The following is a 22,134-nucleotide window of genomic DNA, read 5'->3' on the forward strand; positions in this document are numbered from 1 at the left end:
GAAATAAACAGTTATGGAAATGTTGAAATTAAAGCTAAAGTTCCAATCTGCTTCCAAAAATCCTGAAAAAAGTCTGTTAGTGCCTCAGTGACAACTTCACTCAGAGAAGACGTCAATCTCAGCTGTCAATCATGACGTCAAACCCCCCGTTTTTATAGCATCAGATAACTAAGGAAAAAATAAACTTATTTTAAAAATATTGAATGAAATCATCGTGATGATAACTGCCTTCAATGACATAAACTAACTTTGGGGAAACAATATTTAAGGTTTAATTTGATTGTTTAGTTTGCCTCGCGTCCATTAGAAAACACAGAGGGGCGGCTATACTGGGACCGGTCACCGGGGGGCGATCGAGGTGCGAAAGCTTCAGTTTCTGAGAGGGGTGCTGCCAAGGGGGTAATCTAGCGCTCGGAAAGCGTTCCACCCCTAGGGGCTGCCATTGCTAACCAAGCCATCACCTGCTGTTAGCATCCCATTGACTCCCATTCATTTTTGAGTCACTTTGACAGTGAATAACTTTACATCTGAGACGTTTAAAGACTCCATTTGTCCATTGTTTATTTCTAAAGAAACATGACAATGTATAAAAGGCTCCATTACCTTGTATCTTACACTATCGCCCCGCAGCAGCTGTTTTTGTAAAAATAGGCTAACGATTGCGTCATAACCAACGCGACCCTGTCGCACAGTTGAGAAATTACCGTATAGACCTGAAGAGACGCTCGCAGGCAATCTTTACTGTCTATGAGACAATCGGGGGGACGTGGAGACATGTCCTGGAGACTAGTCTGATAAAGTCAAGGGGGAAGAATGGGGAGAAGCCCATAGTGAGCCAAAAGCAACGGGAGAAAATATTTAAACAACGTGATTCAGCTTTCGCTTTCCACATCTACTAGAAGACTCACAGCTGTCAGACAGGAGGCTCACGTCACATCTACGTCGTCAAGCTCAGTCTGAGCCTGCGCAGTTCGCTCAGCCATCAGGAAGTGAGTGCCCCTAGGTTGACTTCATTCTTTCGCCGTAGACGTCAATGGGAACGCTCCGTCCATTTCTTTTACTGTCTATGGGTGCTGCAGGCCTGTGGCCGACACAGGACAAAGATGTCGTCTGACCCATGGTATATGTATATGGCTCATTCTAACATAATAAAAACATAACGGTTCATTGTAAGGTCTTTATACACCACTGGAAACATAGTTATGTATATTATATTGCATTTTATATCCTCATGAATATTAAACAATGCTCCTTTAAAAAAGCGATTTGTTTAAAAGAAATGCTCTCCCTTTGCATTTCACTTGTTGAATGTCGTAAATTGAAATACGGTTTAAATACTGCCGGATGTAGTGACATGCATTTATGGTAAATTAAAACATACTTTACTAATGTCATTGACATCGAAACTTGTGCTTTAGTGCAAAGTGCACTTTTTAAGTGTATTTAAGTGTGTTAAGAAACAGTCATGAAAGTATACTTTAATTAAACTTAAGTGGATTATTTAATTAATGGTATAAATAATTGAATAATTTAATTTAATAATATAAGTCTTTTTTAAAAAAAAAATTATAAATATACTTTTAAGATTTGAAGTACACTACATGTACACATTCAGTAAGCACGCTCCTTTTTCCATACAGCCATACAGGTGTGACATGAAGGTGAATAAATGGTGACAAAATGTAAATTTTTGAGTGAACTACCCCTTTCTTTCATTTTTTCAAGGACAGAGAAAACCTGTGCAGCATGTCATCACATGGCTACACACGTGTAACCTCTTATGTCACCATGATTTTGTGTCAGCTCTCAGCGCTGAGTTTCATAAAGTTGTTTTTTGTGCATACACATTTTGAGCCTAAAGGCTTTGAGATGGTGAGGCCTAGTGTTACACGACCAGCTCATTGTGTGCTGGTTAGGGGGATTGATTCCCACTGCCTTAGATGTAGGGAAAGTGGCTGGTGGCCAAAACAAATTGAAATAGAGTGGTCCATTCTCTATTCTGACTGAAGCGTCGAGTCAGGCTCTCTGAGGAGCAGCACCACACACAGGGATGAAACGAGGGAGATGAGCTTAAATCTGAATCTAGACCTCACAGGAGAACCCCATTCACAACACCGGTGTGCAGCGTTCTGTGTGCAAAAAAAAAAAAAAAAAAAATCATTGCCAGAGCTATTATGAAGCAGATAGCTTGATGTTGATGTAGCTTCAATTTTGTTTTTCACAGTGCGTTATTTTCAAATTACAAGCTTAGAAAATAAAATTTCCAAAAGGGTTTTTTCAAAGCAATGCCATATAGAAGAAGCATTGTGGTTCCCCAAAAGAGCATTTTAGTGAACAGTTATTTAAATTTTAATAATCTAAAGAACCTTTTTTCTGCTTTAAAGGACCTTTTGTGTATTGGAAAGGTTCCATAGATGGCAATAAAACAACTTTTATTTTTTAAAAGCGCATGCACTGTATAAGAGGTGGCTATTCTCTAGAGAATGATTTCTTGCACTTGTCAGTTGGTTCATGCAGGTCTGTGGATGAGACTCCAGCTGAGTTTTAATCACCTGTGTGTCTGTGATTCATGTACTGCTTATTTCAGTCTGCTGATGCGGTTGTGAGCCATTTTTAACCACAGAGGGTAAGCTCCCCTCAGGATGTGCGTTGTGCAACAGTGTCTTTAGGGATAATGAGCAGCCAACCGAGCCTTAATTTTGACACCTGCCTGCCTCTATTTATTTCATTGTCTCAGAGATAAAATAAGCACAGCATTCCTCTGCTGCTCGAGAACAGCTGAACAATACATATTTGATTTAGTATTGTGATTTTTCACTCACAATCGAGTGTTAAAATGGCATTCAGTTACAAAACATATAATCTTTTTAAACAGTGGATGGCACATGATTATTTCATCATAAAAGTAAGAGGATGTACAATGTACAATCAGGTGGACATTGTTGCAAAATAAACCCTTACCACATTATCAGGATCAAGTCTTGTATCAGCAAAAAAGGGTTTATTTTGACTGCTCATTCCACTTTTGGCTATACTTACGGGATAGGTGGATGGATAGATACACTGTAAAAAAAAAAAGTTGAGTTAACTTAAAAAAATAAAGCAACCAGCTGCAAAGCATTTTTGAGTTTACTCAACTTCAGTGGTTGAAGTTATGCCAAATCATTTTTGAAAGTTCACTAAACTTATTTGATTAAGTTAATTATACTTTACTCAGTAAGTCCATCTAACTACCAGTCCAACTCAAAGAAACAAGTTAGCCCAACTTCAGAGGTCTTGAAGTTCAGTAAACTCAAAAATGCTTTGCAGCTGGTTGCTTTATTTTTGTAAGTTAACTCAACTTTGTACTTTTTGTAAGTTGGTTCAACTTTGAAACCAAAAAGTTGGTTCAACTTTTTCAACTTACCAGTCCAACTCAAAGAAACAAGTTAGCACAATTTCAGAGGTCTTGGAGTTCAGTAAACTCAAAAATGCTTTGCAGCTGGTTGCTTTATTTTTTTAAGTTAACTCAACTTTGTACTTTTTGTAAGTTGGTTCAACTTTCTTCAAATATCTAACCCAGATACTTGTGTACCCACCACATTAAGAATCCAAATGCAGCCAGAACAAACCACACTGAAAATACAACACAATACAAAATACATTGCCATCATTACAGAACATTTTTATTGACAATTCTGCAAAACAGCATTTTCTGTCTCCAATAGATATATAATAGATTAGCACTAATATCCATTTATGTTAGCAAGAAGTCACAAAATGATGAAATCCTGATAATACTACTAGTGTAAACCATCATGTTGGGATTCTTTTATCAAAAAAGCATGGAAGAATCCCACTGATTTATTTTGTACCTTTTAACCCTTACACATACCTGGGGTCTTTAGTGACCCAAGACGTCATTCACTACCCTCTTGCTCAGTAATTTTTTTAAAAAGTTATAGATTAACCCTCTATTCTTAGTATTCCACAATCAATTCATTATAAATGATATCACAAGATTTATTTTTAATTTTTTTTAAAAGCCTGTTTTTCCATATATTTTTTGTAAACATTGTATCACTGCAGAGGAAGTACCGAATGCAATCAAATATTACTGTCACTGTTACTTGATCTGGCGAAGAAGATGTCAGCGATCAAAATATTAATTTTGAATATGTTGAAAATTATATTTTGAGAATGTTTGAGATGGCGAATATGAGCCAGATGCTGAATGTACTGGATAAATGAACTCTGACGAGGACAGTGATGATGGTATCTGCTGCTCAAATTCCAAAATGTGACAAAATATGCTTTATTCTATTGTAATCGTTTTGTAATTATAATTGTAATTAGTTTTATATTATTGTGACAGATAGAGATCCGGGTCGCTAAAGACCCGAATATGTAATAATGATTGACGAAACATTCATGCATTTAAGGGGTAATAGGGCATGATGTTGTGGTATGGTTGTATAATGGAAGCATACGACAAAGGCCAATTTACAGGATCGCGTTTTAGTAATAAACTCCATGTAGAACACAGGAAAGCACAACCAAACATTATTTCAAATAAGGATGAAATGAAGAAAAGGGTTTTTATGCACAAGGACTATTGAGACAATTGATTCAACAATGGTGCTAGGGATATCTAATCAAACAAACTGAGTAAAGAAAGACAAAATCCAAAACATAATGAGGCTGGAAAACAAGGCCAAAACAAGACATACGTGTTATTCGAGGAGCCGTAGAAAATTCTTGTGCAATCAAAGAGGCATTAGTGAAGTCATAATGTTTAGAAGAACTGAATTTTTATGATAGATGAAAATGTTGAAGCTTCATTTGCATGTGAATACACTGTTACTGCTAATGCAATTCAATTAGATGCAATGTATGAATGAGATTAGCATAGGCATTTTAGCTTTTACAGCAGTGAAAAGCCCTAGAATGTAGGATTATTACACAATTTTTAAAGCCCAGAATCACTATTATTATGGCTGATGGGTTAGAGTTTTAAAGGAACCCAAGTATACATGTATAAATGTGGGTTACAACTCATCCCACATTTATACTAAAATCATGCAGCTTACTGAAGGGAGGTGTGCTGTTATGGACAATCAAACTAATGAAATAAACCCCACAGACTTACTGTTAAGGAGGAACGGAAACCATCTTTAATTCCTTCACAACATTCTTGGAACTGAACCGCATAACATCCCACCAACTAACCACAACACCCTAGCAGATGTGGGGAGTATTATACTCACATTTTGTGATAAAAACAAAATTATTGTCACAAAACATGCTACTTAAAGTAATAGATTTTTCCCCTTTATTTTTCCTCATTAGGATATGAAGCTTAAACATTTTAACTATAGGCTATGCTATGTTGACACACCTGAGATTGTTGGAAACTCAAAAAAACCCCCAGGAGACTCGTATATATTTTCAGCACATTAAACCTTATTAAGTCGATTCTGTATCAAATGCTTGTTAACATGACCATAATTTTCAGTCTCGTAAAGTTAAAGGCACAAGAACTGAATTCTAATGATAGATGAAAATGTTGAAGCTTCATTTGCATGTGAATACACTGTGAGTTTTATACTCACATTTTGTTCAAAATATTTATGTGGACAAAATATGATACTTAAAGCAATAGATTTTTCCCTTTATTTTCCCTCATTACGGTTTGAAGCTTAAAATGTTTAACGATAGGCTTGTAACCATATAACTAATTTTAACCATAGGCTTTTAACAGTCTTGTAACTATAAATAGTTACAGGCACATTTAATGTATTATTATTTAATGTGTTTCCTAAAGTTAAGTAAATGTAGAAGAAATTATAGATGTCCTCAAAACACTCTTTTAAAAAAGGTTCCAAAAGAAGAGTTTTTCTCAATTAAAAAGTCAAACAATGGATGAACAAACAAAAACGCTTTTATAGTCACTCCAACACTTAATCAAGCAAATAATGACTTGAAGGATAAACTATAATAAATTGTTCGGACCCACTTTATATTAGGTGGCCTTAACTACTATGTACTAACATTTTAATTAATAATTTGATACAATGCACTTATTGTGTACATACATGTTTTTACATTGTACTTACATAATACCTGCATGTAATTACGTCTGTAATTAATTTCTGTAGTTACATTTGTAATTACACAGTTGACACTTCCCTTACACCTAACCCTACCCTTAAACGTGTTAAAAAATCTGAAACTAAACATGTTTATCTCCATCTCTGATTTTACGTCGTATCTGGCAGACATTTTGCATCATACATGTGAGTGTGTCTAGACTTTTTGTTGTTTACAGCCTGCATATTCTCACTTGTAAATTGTATTTATGTGTTTTAAGTTGTGTCCATCTCTGTTTTTATGTCTTTTTTTTAAACTATGTGCTGCCTTTTCTTGGCCAGGGCTCACTTGAAAAAGAGACTACTGTCTCAATGTGACTACCCTGGTAAAAAAAAAAAAAAAATCCTGTCCCTAACTCTACCTGTATCTCACCTCAGTATCAGCAAAGGTGTTTTGCAATACAATTTGAACACAGTAAGTACATTGTACTTATTTTTTGATGTAAGTACATAGTACTTAAGGCCACCTAATATAAAGTGGGGCCAACTGTTCATACACAAAGTATATTTACCAAATATTAATTTAGCAAATTATGACAAATAAACTGGATCAACTTAGCACTCACTAAACAGAACTTATATAAAGATGTTTATAAAGATTTTAAAGGGACTAGAGAGCAATTGTACTTTTCATAACTAGCATGCATATGATACATTATCCATATAATGTACTGGTCTTTTGACATTTAAATTACATTTGTGTACGTAGAAAACTAACTAGCTAGCTAGTGATAGCGACAGCAATGAAACCAATAATAGTTGATAATATTGATAATGCTAAGTACATTTACATATATTTCGTTTGAAACCTTAATGGCTGAGATGAGAAGAATTACCTCTATACTGGCCATTCTTTTGATCTTCTTTGTTTCTCTTTTTCTGTCCCTGTGCACCCGAGGGTTGAGAATGCTTTATTTTTGATAAACACAGCAGTGATGAGCAATTGCCTGACCTAACGCCTGAACCCCCCACTCCTGGAAATTATTGACAATAATCACCACCATCAATTCAATCTAATAACCAGGTTGACAAGTAATTAAACGTGTGGCTGAGGGGCGACCTAGGATGATCATGTTTAATAAACATGGTTTTAATTCTAATATATATATATATATATATATATATATATATATATATATATATATATATATATATATATATATATATATATATATATATATATATATATAAAACATGTGTAACGGAAGCCAGCTAGTAGTTGCTGTGTGAGTAAACCTCACTCCTCTGACCTCAAGAGACGCTCTAGCGACAGATGCTAGAGGTTGCAGTCTTCTGCCTCCTTGTTAGAGCGTCCAACTCTCATGCCGGCGGACCCGAGTTCGAGTCCCAGTCCGAACAGTAGGGGTTACACATTTCACATGTATTCATTGTGTGTTTGTGTTTTCTTTTGTACGTGTGTCTGTGTGTGATGTCTCGATCACAGACAGGGGCCCGTGAAGCCCGAAGTTCTGCCCATTCAGTGGTCAGGAAGGAGATCTAATCGAAGACTTCAAAGGAATAACAGCTTGTCTCCAAACAACCCACTTCTGAACCTTGTCAATTCAGGTGATTATTCTCAGCCTCAGTGCTCTGAAGGAAGAAAAGGGCACAAAAGCACACCCAGCAGGCATGCAGCTGAGAGCAGATCTGGAAGGAAGTTTAGGTAGGAGGGAGTGTGAGGAAAGACTATTGGTGTGACCCAAGAGAAAGAATATAGGGAGGCAGTATAGGACCTGTTAATGGGAACCAAATTATTATGTTATTATAGTAATATCCCCCCCCCCATTTATTTTGTAGATTTTATGTCTAGTTTTAAATTTGTCAGATCAAATATACAATTTAGAAGAGTGCATCAGGTGAAAAGCATCTTGCGCTCATTCCTGATAGAAATTTTTAATAAGGAGATATTTGATTCCAATTCAATTACATTGAGAGCAAATACAGAGCCATATGGCAGTGGAGAGAGAGAGAGAGAGAGAGAGAGAGAGAGAGAGAGAGAGAGAGAGAGAGAGAGAGAGAGAGAGAGAGAGAGAGAGAGAGAGAGAGAGAGAGAGAGAGAGAGAGAGAGATGTATTTGTGTGCTGAAATGTCTGTTTCTTCAGGTCTGTATGAAGAGGACAACCAGTGGATAATTCAGATCAACAGGCTGCAAAAGCTGATCGACCGTCTCGAGAAAAAGGCAACAGGCTACACACAATATCTCATTATAATTCTTTCTTTCTTTTTGTCATCACTCTTTCTTCTAACTTAAAATTTTATTAATAAGGTTAAATCTCACAAAACCTGTCAAGAACATGTCTCAGGCATATTTCACCCAAAATTCAAGAGAAAGCATTAATAAAACATAAGGAATATAATAAGCATAATGCATTATATAATTGTAAAACTGCCTGTACATCTTGGTTTTGCATTGAAAACATCTTTTTGTATTATTATAGTATGAGAATGAGATTATGCCACATTACTTTGATGAGTATGAGAATTTTAGCAGTAAAGTGGCATGAACTTTAAGGGAAAATTTCCGTATTGTCATGCAATTTCTTGTGGCTTTGGGGTGAAATGTCATCTTAACATCAGATTCAAATAGAAAGCTGGCAGAACTAACTTATGATTCTTTCATAGGAACTGCGTTTGGAGCCTGTGGAAGAAGAGGTGTTGGAAAGCACCACCAAATCAGTAAGTAATTTATGATCACCTTGTCTATTACCATATTCTCAGAAAATCATTCACACAGTGACCAAAGACGCCTGTCGTCTAGGAAACAGTGGGGATCTGAAAACTAGTTCCAAGTTATTCCTTTTCATTTCCTTTTTTTTTTCTCTGTCTATCACTCTTCCACTCTCATTTGGCTCTGCCATCTTTTGCGCGGTATTTTCAGAGAGATGTTGTTGACAGACATTAAATAGGTGGTTTGTGTGTCTGTGGTTCCGTGCTTGTAAGAGTGACACCGGACCCCTGTGGAGACTGGCTGTAAACACAGAAATGCGTGACTGCAGATAGAGGCACAATACAACATTATATTGGACACGCTGAAACATAACATTACACACAAATGCCTAGTTCCTTTTACAAATAACACTCCCATCCTAATTCACATGACTTTTAAGAGCAACTCACAGACATCCTTTTCACAAGCACACGGGTTATCTTTCAGGAATTTCAAGCAGTCGGTTTATAATGAGCGATATTTCAAGTCTGATTCATTGCGTTTGTATGTATGCACGTTCTAATACATCCAAATGAGAAGTCATTTATCTCTCTATGGTCTATGAAACTCTATTTCATGGTTGACGTTAAATAGGCTCTCATCAATTTGTCATATGTCAGACTGACATTCACTAGCACAAACTGAATGCATGGAATAACAATTTCAGCATTGCTAATGCATATCATTTCATCGCTTCATGTTCATTTAGCATTCGAGTCTTTAGTTGTTTTTTGTGTTCATATGATGTTCAAATATCGCCGTCATTTGAGGACACTTATAAAAGACAGACTTGACATTTACATTCAATTGTAGCAAATAAATATTGGAATAGTTTAATATATAACTTATATTAAAAAAAATTAAAATAAATATATATATATATATATATATATATATATATATATATATATTATATATATATATATATATATATATGTATATATATATATCTTAGAATAAGTGTTGGTGCTACCTTAAAATGTTAAAGTTGAACTATGTAGTATTTTTGCAGTAAAATATCCAAAAACCACTAGGCCAGTGTTATATATTTTGTTCAGTTGAGTACCTACAATATCCCAGATGTTTCCAACTATTTGTAAATTGTGAGAAAATTGCTATTTTAACTAAGGACAGGGACGTTGCAGCATTGCATTTGAGAGAGTCGCCTGTCAATTGCGTCATATCTGCGTTACCCTCGGTTTCGGCTTTTATTTGGCAGGAGCGCTTTACTCTTAGCAGTGTGAACAACTGAACGCACGGAGTAACGTCATAACATCGTTTTAAACACACTTAAATGTATCTAATATGATAAACAGAGCTCCATTACCTCAAAATCATAACCGGAAGAGCGGATCTGTGCAGGCGCCCGGCAAATGAGTCCCGTCCCGTCATAATAAAAGTCCCGGTATTCACAAGGCGGGTATTTGTTTAACAATCGCTCCAGCAGCTTTGCTCAGGTCCATAACACTCGGTCCTGCTCTGCTTTAGACTACAGTAACGTTAATAACCGCATGCATGAATGTGATTTCTGCCCGAGTCCTATTTTTCACCGGCTGTGATGAGAAGACCACATGTCCCAAGATGCTGCGCTCACACTTTGCGTCATCAAACTACGCATTTATTTTGCATAGGCGCCCTCCAGTGGACAAAAGCTGCATAGTGCACCTTTAAGTTCAACTTGAAGTGTGAAGTTATATATATATATATATATATATATATATATATATATATATATATATATATATATATATATATATATATATATATATATATATATATTATATGAGTTGACTAAACTTAAAATTTTAAGGCAGCACAAACACTTACTTTTTTAACTGAATAGTTTCGGACACATTTCACAAAACAAAATGCAGTTTCCCCTATTTGTAGATAAAGATAGTTTGTAAAAGATGGGAAACGGCAATAGCAATAGCACAGAGCTTGTGAAGAGGTCACCATTTGCTGCAGGGTGCAAACTCTCACCTCCTGTTCCCTTCAGCTACCTGTCAACAACCTTTTATAAAAAGCAGCTATTATGATGCACGACTTCGTGGCTTTATCTGACACTCGAGGCCTGAGGGGGCTCTCTTTATTCCATAAATGGACATTTTAGTTTGGTCACATCAACCTATAACTTCTTCCCCCTTACTTGGTTCTCCTGCATTGAATCAGTTTTTATACCCCTTTAATTCTGGAATATTGTTGATCTAACATTTCGGACTCAGAAAGCCACATATATCATGATTTCAACAAAACACATATTTTAAACATTGATAATAAGAAATGTTTATTGAGCAGCAAATCAGCATATTAGAATGATGTCTAAAGGATCATGAGACATTGAAGACTGGAGTAATGATGCTGAAAATCCAGGATTTCATTTTCAAACATTTTCAAATATATTAAAACTTTAAAACAAAACATTTTCAATTGAAATTAAATTTCACAGTATTACTGTTTTTATTGTCTTTTTAAATGCCTTTTTTAAGCCTTAAAGATACACTATGTAATTTTTCCGTCCGCTAGAGGGCGCCTGTTCAAAACAAAGGTGTAGTTTGATGACACCAAGTTTGAGCTCAGAATCTTGGGACATGTGCTCTTCACCTCACAGCCGGTAGAAAAGTATCAGGCTAGGACTCAGGCATAATTTATGTTCAGGAATGTGAATATAAATGTTACTGTAGTGTGAAGCAGAGCAAGGCAGAGTGTTGAAGGAGCTGAGCAAGGCCGCTGGAGCGATTGTTACGCAAACACACACCTCGCGATCAGCGGGATTTTATTATAAAGTGACACAGTCGCCAGCGCCATTTGCCATAATTACGTCATGAGTATGAGGTAACGCAGCTCTGTTTATAATATTAGATACATTTAAGTGTGTTTAAAATTATGTTATGACATTAATCTGTGCGTTCACTCAGCGGCTGCTGTGACACTTGTTGCACACTGCTAAGAGTAAAGCGTTTCTGTTAAATAAAACCGGAAACCGAGGGTAACGTGGATAAGACGCAATTGACAAACGACTCCCTCAGACGTCCCATCTCCTTGCTTAAAATAGCAATTTTCTCAGGATTAACAAATAATTGGAAACATTTTGGATATTGTAAGAACTTAAAGGTCCCGTTCGGCGCGCGTTTTCGAAGCTTTGATTGTGTTTACAGTGTGCAATATAACATGATTTCATGTTTCACGTGTAAATAAACACAGTATTTTTCACACAATTTACTTATCTGTGCAGCGCTGTTTCCTCTGTCCTAAAAACGGCCTGATGATTTCCTTGTTCTATGAAGTCCCTCCTTCAGAAACACGTAACGAGTTCTGATTGGGCCAGCGCTTCCCGTGTTGTGTTTGGACAGCAGCTTAGCGCACTTTGCCCGGAAAGGTCCCGCCTCTTACCATAACAGGGAGATGCAAGCGCTGAATGTGCGCTCTTCTCCACGTGGGAGAGCAACAAGACCACGCCCCCTATTGTGCGTGTTCTTGTGGGCGGAGGGTTAGTCAACAAACGGTTCTAGTGACGTCATTCATGAAGGAAGTGCAGGGATGTAGTCCAAACCGGCCGTTCTCTGTAGGCTTTGAAAGGGAACTTCTGTTAAATAAAATATCTCGCTTTGCATTGAACTTTGAGCTTTATAATTTTACAGGTATTATTTATGCTCTAACAGCAACATTACACACTAACTAAAGTTTGAAAGATGGAATCGTGAAGAACGGGACCTTTAACTGAACAAAATATAACCCTAGCCTAGCCTAATGGTTTTTGGATATTTTACTGCAAAAATACTACATAGTGCACCTTTAAGGCCCGTTTGCACCAAGTACAATAAAGATATAGTTCTAAAAATTGTTCACACCACAGCTATAACGATAACGGCACAAAGAAACAATATCGTTGGAATCACTTTCAGAATTATTTTATCCAGCTGACGAACAATAAAAATATTGAGAGCAAATCAGAATCCATCCTGCTGTAATGAGCTTGAGCATTTAAAGTGACAGACGCACACTTAGAATAAACAGAATTAGATAATGTACTAATCTTTGTAGTTATCATTCTTTGTGTGAACGTGCCTTTAGTGAGCATAACATCCATCCTTACAGATATTTTATAATGATTCTCTTTCAGTGTTTTCTCAACCCTCTCACCTTGTCTTGACTCATTTGTAGCTTTTTACTTTCCATATTATCTCTATCTTAGGGAATATTTCATAAATAATCAAATAGAATAAAATCTTAAATAAGGTCTTCATGTGTCTGCAAGAGAAAACTGATCCAGGAACACATTTATAAATAACCCATGGTCTGAATCCTATATCTTCTGCTGTTCTCTGATGGGCTGCTCTTTTCTGTGACCTCCCTCCCAGCACATCCTGATCGTGCAGAGGCAGCTGTCCGTGCTGGAGGAGGAAGTGGAGGAGTTTCGTCTGGCTCTCAGGCAGTACATTGACTGTGCCAGCACCCAGACCGGCTGCCTCCAGTGAGTTCACACTGTCACTGCATCTGGGTTCATTTCTTACAACTTTATTAGTGAGTCAGTCTAGGCCAGTTCTCCACATTAGGAAAATCAAGTAATTGGTATTTATATCCATCACGTTTGGAGGCAAATTTTTCCTGGGTTTGTTAAGAACTGTGGAACGGTTTTCTCCATGATGGGTTTCTAGGAAAACTGTAATACCTGTAATTCAATCATGACAATTCTCAGAATAGACTTAAAGGGTAAGTTCACACAAAAATGTCTTTAATTACTCAACATCATATCATTCTAAACCCGTAAGATTGTCATTTATCTTCAGAACACAAATTAAGATCTTTTTAAAATCTGAACTGTTTCTGTTCCTCAGCTGCGCAACTGAAACGTTGACACTTCACAAAGTTCATAAAGATATTGTAAAACTAATCCATATGAATTGAGCGGTTTAGTAAAAAACAATTCTGTAGAGACACAATTGCTTTAGATGATAAACAGATTGAATTTAGGCTTTTATTCACATTCAAATTCACATCAGTGAGGAGAGAACCAGTGAGGTTCATTCTCATTCAGTGAGGTCTGAGGTTTGTTCTCGCATGTCAAGCTGGCTTGGTTGAGCTTCTGTTTATGTTCGCTGATCAATGTTTATATGTTTGCAAAAGCCTAAATTCAGTCTGTTCATCAAATGTGGACTAAACCTCTCAATTCATATATGGAAAAGTTTTACAAAGTCTTTATGAACTTTTTGAAGCATCAAAGTGGTAGTTGCCTAGCTGTCAATGCAGGGAAAGAAAGCTCTCAGATTCATTAAAAAGATCTTCATGTGTGTTCTGAAGATGAGTGAAAGTCTTTAGGGGAACGACATGAGGGTGAATAACTATTGCCAGAATTTTAATTTTTGGGTGAAATAATCCTTTAAACTAGCCTAGAAATCTAGACGCACCCTAGCGGCAGCAAAATTTAATCTACCCTTGAGTGTCGTCTAGCAACTCTCAATAACCTTCTGAGCTGTATTCCCCTAACTCTTGCCAGGCCAATCACATCGTGTATAGAGTCGGTGGGCAGGGCCATAATGACGATGGCTGAGTTGCGTTTGCGTGCTTCTAGTAAGAAACTGGTGAATGGCGGTCTTTCGAATCAGCTTTGACTTTGGGTTGTTTGAATGGGTCCATTCACTGGGTTAATTTTTTTTTAAATGTGTTTGTCTATTTTCAACCCAACTTGGGTTGTTTTAAACCCAGCCTTTTTTAGAGTGTAGGCTTTGTTTTGGTGCGGATTAGATCTTCTACGCTGCCGCCATGAGTGATGGATGTTACCGTAGCATACACATACACATACACATACACACAGGGAATAGGATAAGAGTTGCTGCAAGGACAGTTGGGAGAACCCCCAATAGCAGATCTCGGCAGGTGGTGCTGGGGAAGGAGGAGGGCGAGGAAAAAACAGTTTGGGACGGAAAGAAATAGGTTATGTAGATTGATCAAAAAGATTGAATGGCCATGCAGCCAGTTTTAGGAGAACCAATCTGCTGCTCAGAAGATTTTCTATGACTGAACTATGTTTTTATTTCCATTAAAATCCAATTTAAATATTTAAGCTACAACATCCAGTTGCTCACGTGTCATAGCCTGTGTAACACCAGCAAGCTTATGGTCCGTGAATGAATTGCAGTATGCTGTGGGCATGTGACCGTGTGTTTATCAGCCCTCAGTCCAGGTTTGACTTTTAACTGAGACAGAACAAAAATGTCAGTGATCACGTCAGGTAGCAGTAGATTTATCTGGAACATTGTCCAATAAAGGTGAACCCTTGTCTGGGCATGAACTTTTAAAAAAAAAAACTAATTAGTTAATTAACTGTGGGAATCGCTTGGAAGAAGAGTTCTACTTTAGCTTATTAGATAATTGACTAGCTTCATGCTCGTCAGTTCAAATGACTCACCGACAGCCTTTCACGCCATGAACATTGAATGAAGTATTTAATGACTTACCAATATTCTCATTAGTTTTAATGAAGGGAACAGTTCATCCAAAAATGATAATTCTCTCCTTATTTACTCACCCTCATCTTCCCCCCCAAACCGGTATGAACTTTTTCCTTCTGTGGAAATTAAAATGAGGTTTGTATGTTCAAGCTGCTTGTTTTTGAATGTGGTTTGTCAAGCTCAAAAAACATGAAAGTATCACATTTTAATTGTATTAAATTTACACTTGTAGTGTGCTTCAAATTTTAAATGTGTATTTAAAATAAACCTGTACTTAAAGATATATTATGAAATAAAATGTCACTTTTAAAGAGTTTAAATTTAAAGAGAGTACACTCTTGACACATATAAAAACCTTTTAAAAGTGAAATAGTCCAATTAAAACTTACTTTAATCATTGTTTTAATAAACTTTGTCACAATTATTTTGATGTGCTGACTAACATACTGAAGGACATTTAAAGTACTTATCATTTTTATTCAAGTGTGTTATTCAATATTACATGTATTTAAAAAAATGTTTTAAACACTTTAAACATTAAACAGAATTAGGGCTCCGACCACTTGTAAATGCTATACAGAATAAAGAAGCAGTTTGGTAATCTTACACTGGCTCTTCTCTCTCGGCAGCATTGCAGTTCAGAGGCTTGCCAATGAATCCCGCTTCATACTGTACGAGTTCTGGGAGCAAAGCAACGTGTGGAAGAAGTCAGTCACTCCTTCATTTTCACTGATTCAAACCACTTTTCATAATGCAATCCTAAAAATTCTTTATTGCAATCAATAGTAAAAAAAAAAAAAATCTGACTGTAATATAACTACCTCATAAGTTTTGTTTTCTATTTATAGTCATCTGCAAACCAATTACAGCAAAACCTTCCAGAGAAGTAATGTGGATTTCTTAGAGACACCAGAGATTATGACGACTATGCTGGTTCCAGGTGAATTACATACAAATTCTCTCTCATAATATAATATAATATAATATAATATAATATAATATAATATAATATAATATAATATAATATAATATAATATAATATAATATAATATAATATAATATAATATATACAGGTCCTTTAAAAAATTGCATATTGTGATAAATGTTCATTGTTTTCCATAATGTAATAAAAAAATTTAAACTTTCATATATTTTAAATTCATTGCACACCAACTGAAATATTTCAGGTCTTTTATTGTTTTAATTCTGATGATTCTGGCATACAGCTCATGAAAACCCAAAAATAAAAAAAAATTAGCATATCATGAAAAGGTTCTCTAAATGAGCTATTAACCTAATCATCTGAATCAATTAATTAACTCTAAACACCTGCAAAAGATTCCTGAGGCTTTTAAAAACTCCCAGTCTGGTTCATTACTCAAAACCGCAATCATGGGTAAGACTGCTGACCTGACTGCTGTCCAGAAGGCCATCATTGACACCCTCAAGCGAGAAGGGAAGACACAGAAAGAAATTTCTGAACGAATAGGCTGTTCCCAGAGTGCTGTATCAAGGCACCTCAGTGGGAAGTCTGTGGGAAGGAAAAAGTGTGGCAAAAAATGCTGCACAACGAGAAGAGGTGACCGGAACCTGAGGAAGATTGTGGAGAAGGACCGATTCTAGACCTTGGGGAACCTGCAGAAGCAGTGGACTGAGTCTGGAGTAGAAACATCCAGAGCCACTGAGCACAGGCGTGTGCAGGAAATGGGCTACAGGTGCCGCATTCCCCAGGTCAAGCCACTTTTGAACCAGAAACAGCAGCAGAAGCGCCTGACCTGGGCTACAGAGAAGCAGCACTGTACTGTTGCTCAGTGGTCCAAACTACTTTTGCATGTCATTCAAAATCAAGGTGCCAGAGTCTGGAGGAAGACTGGAGAGAAGGAAATGCCAAAATGCCTGAAGTCCAGTGTCAAGTACCCACAGTCAGTGATGGTCTGGGGTGCCATGTCAGCTGCTGGTGTTGGTCCACTGTGTTTTATCAAGGGCAGGGTCAATGCAGCTAGCTATCAGGAGATTTTGGAGCACTTCATGCTTCCATCTGCTGAAAAGCTTTATGGAGATGAAGCTTTCATTTTTCAGCACGACCTGGCACCTGCTCACAGTGCCAAAACCACTGGTAAATGGTTTACTGACCATGGTATTACTGTGCTCAATTGGCCTGCCAACTCTCCTGACCTGAACCCCATAGAGAATCTGTGGGATATTGTGAAGAGAAAGTTGAGAGACGCAAGACCCAACACTCTGGATGAGCTTAAGGCCGCTCTCGAAGCATCCTGGGCCTCCATAACACCTCAGCAGTGCCACAGGCTGATCGCCTCCATGCCACGCCGCATTGAAGCAGTCATTTCTGCAAAAGGATTCCCCACCAAGTATTGAGTGCATAACTGAACATAATTATTTGAAGGTTGACTTTTTTGGTATTAAAAACACTTTTCTTTTATTGGCCGGATGAAATATGCTTATTTTTTGAGATTTTTGTGTTTTCATGAGCTGTATGCCAGAATCATCAGTATTAAAACAATAAAAGACCTGAAATATTTCAGTTGGTGTGCAATGAATCTAAAATATATGAAAGTTACATTTTTATCATTACATTATGGAAAATAATGAACTTTTATCACAATATGCTAATTTTTTTGAGAAGGATCTGTATACATATACACACACATCAAAAGTTTTTTTAGTTGCAATTGAATGTTTTGACTGCACTAAATAATATAATAATAATAAATATAATATTTCCTACAGCTTCATGGTGGGTCCTCAATAACAACTAAGATTTGTCGACTGCCGTTAGGTGACACCAGACCTCACAAGCCAAGTCTGACATCTGTATTTCCCTGTCATCAGGAAGTGAGCACTTATGTTCATATTTGCTGTATAGTCATAGTGACTAGCACTTGCTTTCCATGTTGTTACATTATTATCTCTATATGAGTAGTGTACTGTAAACTGTAGACAATATCAAAGCAATGAGATCTTTGTACTGATGTATTGTACTGAGTTGCAGAAACTGTGTTCATCTGTGACGGTACAGTGATGTGTGTTGCCAGTCTGTCCGTCTCCTCATGTAGCAGTTCTTGTGATGTCATTGTTCCTGAACACATCAGAGTCCCTGACATGTTTCTTATGTAGTTCGTCAGCTCGGAATAAAAATGTTGAATTAATGTGATTAACCACAATTTTTGTCTTAAATTTTGCTAAGTGAAGGTAGTATCAAGTGGTTAATAAAGTTTCTAAGCTGATGTACTGGCTTGTAATCATTCTTAGGATTTTTCTGTATGTAATCATATGGAGTTTTGAGATGGCAACAGCATATAAAAGCTCTGTCCATGGGGAGGGAGGGAGGGAGGGAGGGAGAGAGAGAGAGAGAGCTCTGATTGTGCTAGACTATTTCCCAGATGACTCATAAATCCATTTATCCATTTTTTGCATCCACCTCTCAAAAATCAACACTGCCATCCAGTGGATGGAAAGAGTCAGGATTTCATGATCTCATGCTCCAAAATGGGTTATTATATTTGCCTGCACAGGCAAATTCAAACAAAAAATAGTTTTCTTGAAAATATACAATGTATTACAATAGTCTTTGACCACTATTCAAGAAAAGCTAAACAGAAAATCTGATCTTTTGTTCAAAGGAGTCTAAGGGTTGCTCGATACCACAATTGGCTTTGCTGTTCGGTCTACCACAATCTAATACTGAAGTACCGATATTAAATTAATACCATACAGGGTCTGAATTTTGGCGCGGGTATTGTGCATAATTTCACTCACTCTCACAAGTTTGGGGTTTATGAACCAGGAAATTACTGCGTTTTGTGTTCAACTTATTAACAGTTGCTCTAGCGGCCTTGCTCAGCTCCCCCAACACTCAGCCATGCTCTGCTTCACACTACAGTAACGTTAATAATCGCATTATTTAACATGATTTCTCCCTGAGTCCTATCCTGATTCTTCATCACCGGCTGTGAGGTGAAGACCACATGCCAAGATTCTGAGCTCAAACTGTAGGCGACCTCTAGCGGACGGAAAAATGACATAGTGCAGCTTTAATCAACAAAGATTATCACATCAAATCGGTCAACTTTCTTGTGAGAAGTAATTTCGTTAAGACTGTGAATCTACCTTCTCTAGCTCTCAAAACGAGGAAATTGCTTCTGGCTTCAAAATACATCTCACCTGCACTATAAAAGAATCTGCACACTCAGACTCAACCTCTTCGCTGTCGTTTCATTATTATTAACTAAAACCATAAAAAAACGTATAACATATTTTTTTACCTAGTTGCCAAGGCAACTTTACTAATTTATATTTATTTTGTTGAAGTACTAAAATAAATACATTTATAATTAATAAATTAAAAACTAAAACTTGATACAAAATATAAACATATATTTTTTAAGTATTTGGTGGACTGGATTAAATGTATTCTAATTTTCATAAAAACATGGTTTCTGGACAGAATTACTTTCATTACTGTGTTGAATTTAGAACATGAAGAGAATTGTCCTTAAAATGCCAAAATCATCTTAAAACAAGCTTCTTGTTCTTGTAAATAGCTTATATGGGGTGAAATATGACTAGAAAGGAAGAAGTCCAATCAGTGTGTGTTTGAATAACAGGTGACTTGTTTGTCCACTTCTATAGGAGAGCACTTTAATGACAGCCTGACCTTTGAGAGACAGTGTGCTGTTTGGTTCTTACTGAATTATGTCATGTGCCTGCGCTATATAGACACACAGCACACACCTGGATCTTTAATTACCAAGCCTGTGTGACAGGGGAGACAAGAATTCTCCAAAATATTATTGATGCCATTTGTTACTAAGCACCTTATAACTTGATACTATAAGAACACCTTATTTGTCCAAATGTGCTGAATGAAAGGAAATCTGTGGAAGTAAAATCTCTCTTTTGTAAAATGTGAAATTACATAAAAATTATCATATTGAAATGATGCCGTTAAAAAGTCATAATTCTGACTTAATCATAATTATGATTTAGTATGTATAATCAATTTTAACTTTTTATCTAATGTCTTGGTATGTCATAATTTTGACTTTTTAATCTAAGTATATCTTAGAATGTCACTTTTGACTTTTATCTCATACTTCATATCTCATATATCATTTTTTTATCTTAATGACTTGGTAAATCAATTTTTACTTATCTCATAATTATCTTAGAATGTCATAATTTTGACTTTTTATATCAATTATGACAGTATGTACATTTTTTATCTCAATGACTTGGCATGTCATTATTGTGACATTTTATTATAATTATGGCTTAGCAAGTCATCATTTTTATTTTTTATCTGTTTGTTTGGATTTTGTATCATAATTATAGCTCAGTGTGATTTTAAGTTATAATTATGACTTAATATTTCAATTTTAACTTTTTTTAAAATCTCATAATGACTTAGTATGTCACAATTTTCACTTTATTTCATAAATGAAAAATATAATATTTTAAATTATACACCAAAAATAAAATTACAATTTAAATCGAGTTAACACAAAGCATCACACCGTCAAAGGGCAAGGAATATTTTTCTGTTTTATTGAGAAATTATCGTTTTAAAAAGACCCAAGCCATATTCCAACTTGAACTACAGACTTTGTGTGCTCAGTTTCCTATGTAGAAGGATTTCACTGGCTTGTCACATTCAGAACAAGTTTAAATAGTATAGTTATCTCCATTCGTCTTGACAAAATACAGAACTACTGTAAATGTAAGCTACAGCAATACTAGCAAGGTTGTACCGAGTGGTGGAATTAGGCGGGTAGCAGTGGGGCGTTTACATTCTACACACAGGAAAGAGCACAAGACACATGGAGTAACACTTCCACTGTGCCCTGTCAGTAACAGACTAATAAAACACTGCTTCCGAGCACAAAAGAATCAAATTGAAATCATGCACGTCATTTCATTTCCCATTCAAGTGTGAAATTAAAGTAATATTATGGGTTCAATACAAGCATTTGTGGCGTAATGTTGATTACCGCAATATATATATATATATATATATATATATATATATATATATATATATATATATATATATATATATATATATATATATATATATATATATATATATATATATATATATTTTTTTTTCAACTTTTCCCTCGTTTTCTTTAAAAACAGCAAAAATAATGGTTGCGGTGAGGCACTTACAATGGAAGCCAATGGGGACAATTCTTTGGAGTATTTAAAAGTAAAAATGTGAAGCTTATCATTTATTAAAAAAAACAATTGCATTAATTCTTATGTTAGAAATCTGGTATTATTTGAGTCGTACAGCTTTTATTTTAATTTTTTTAAAAGTCGCTTCAGGGTTTAAAGTTTTAGGTGTTACATTGTCATGGCAATGAACTTGTAAAATTTAATATAAAAAAGTAGCACAATACTGATCAAAAGTTTGGGGTCATTAAGTAATTTTTTTTTTTGTATTATTCAACAGTGATTTGAATTGAATTGTGAATTGTGAACAGTGAATAGATCAACAGTGACAGTAAAATGTTTTACATTATTTAAAAAAAAAATCTGTTTAAAATAAAATTTCCACAAAAACATTAAGCATGAAAACTTTTTTAAACATTGATAATAAGAAGAAATGTTGACTGAGCAGCAAGCCATCATATTCATATGATTTCTGAAGGATCATGTGATCTGGAGTAATGATGCTGAAAATTCAGCTTTGCTCACATATAAATTACATTTAAATTAGTAAGTAAATTGTAATAATATTTCGCAATATTAACTTTTAATGTATTTTTAATGATATAAATGCAGCCTTGGTGAATGTTGACTTGTATATGGTGTTTGCAAATAAATG

General features: G+C 35.8%; 1 protein-coding gene across 1 annotated transcript in view; it reads left to right on the forward strand.

Moving 5' to 3' along the window:
* necab1 (N-terminal EF-hand calcium binding protein 1) overlaps positions 1-18,532 on the forward strand; it is a 48,009-nt gene extending 29,477 nt beyond the window's left edge. The window contains exons 7-13 of the mRNA XM_067426329.1: positions 7,577-7,694; positions 8,231-8,307; positions 8,751-8,804; positions 13,197-13,309; positions 15,917-15,994; positions 16,136-16,227; positions 18,036-18,532. Coding sequence (XP_067282430.1) covers positions 7,577-7,694; positions 8,231-8,307; positions 8,751-8,804; positions 13,197-13,309; positions 15,917-15,994; positions 16,136-16,227; positions 18,036-18,064 — 561 coding nt within the window. The 3' untranslated portion in view covers positions 18,065-18,532. The remainder of the gene's footprint in view (positions 1-7,576; positions 7,695-8,230; positions 8,308-8,750; positions 8,805-13,196; positions 13,310-15,916; positions 15,995-16,135; positions 16,228-18,035) is intronic.
* The last annotated feature ends 3,602 nt before the right edge of the window (positions 18,533-22,134 follow it).

The sequence above is a fragment of the Pseudorasbora parva genome, chromosome 19, assembly GCF_024679245.1.
Source record: "Pseudorasbora parva isolate DD20220531a chromosome 19, ASM2467924v1, whole genome shotgun sequence".
NCBI classification, from domain to species: Eukaryota; Metazoa; Chordata; class Actinopteri; order Cypriniformes; family Gobionidae; genus Pseudorasbora; species Pseudorasbora parva.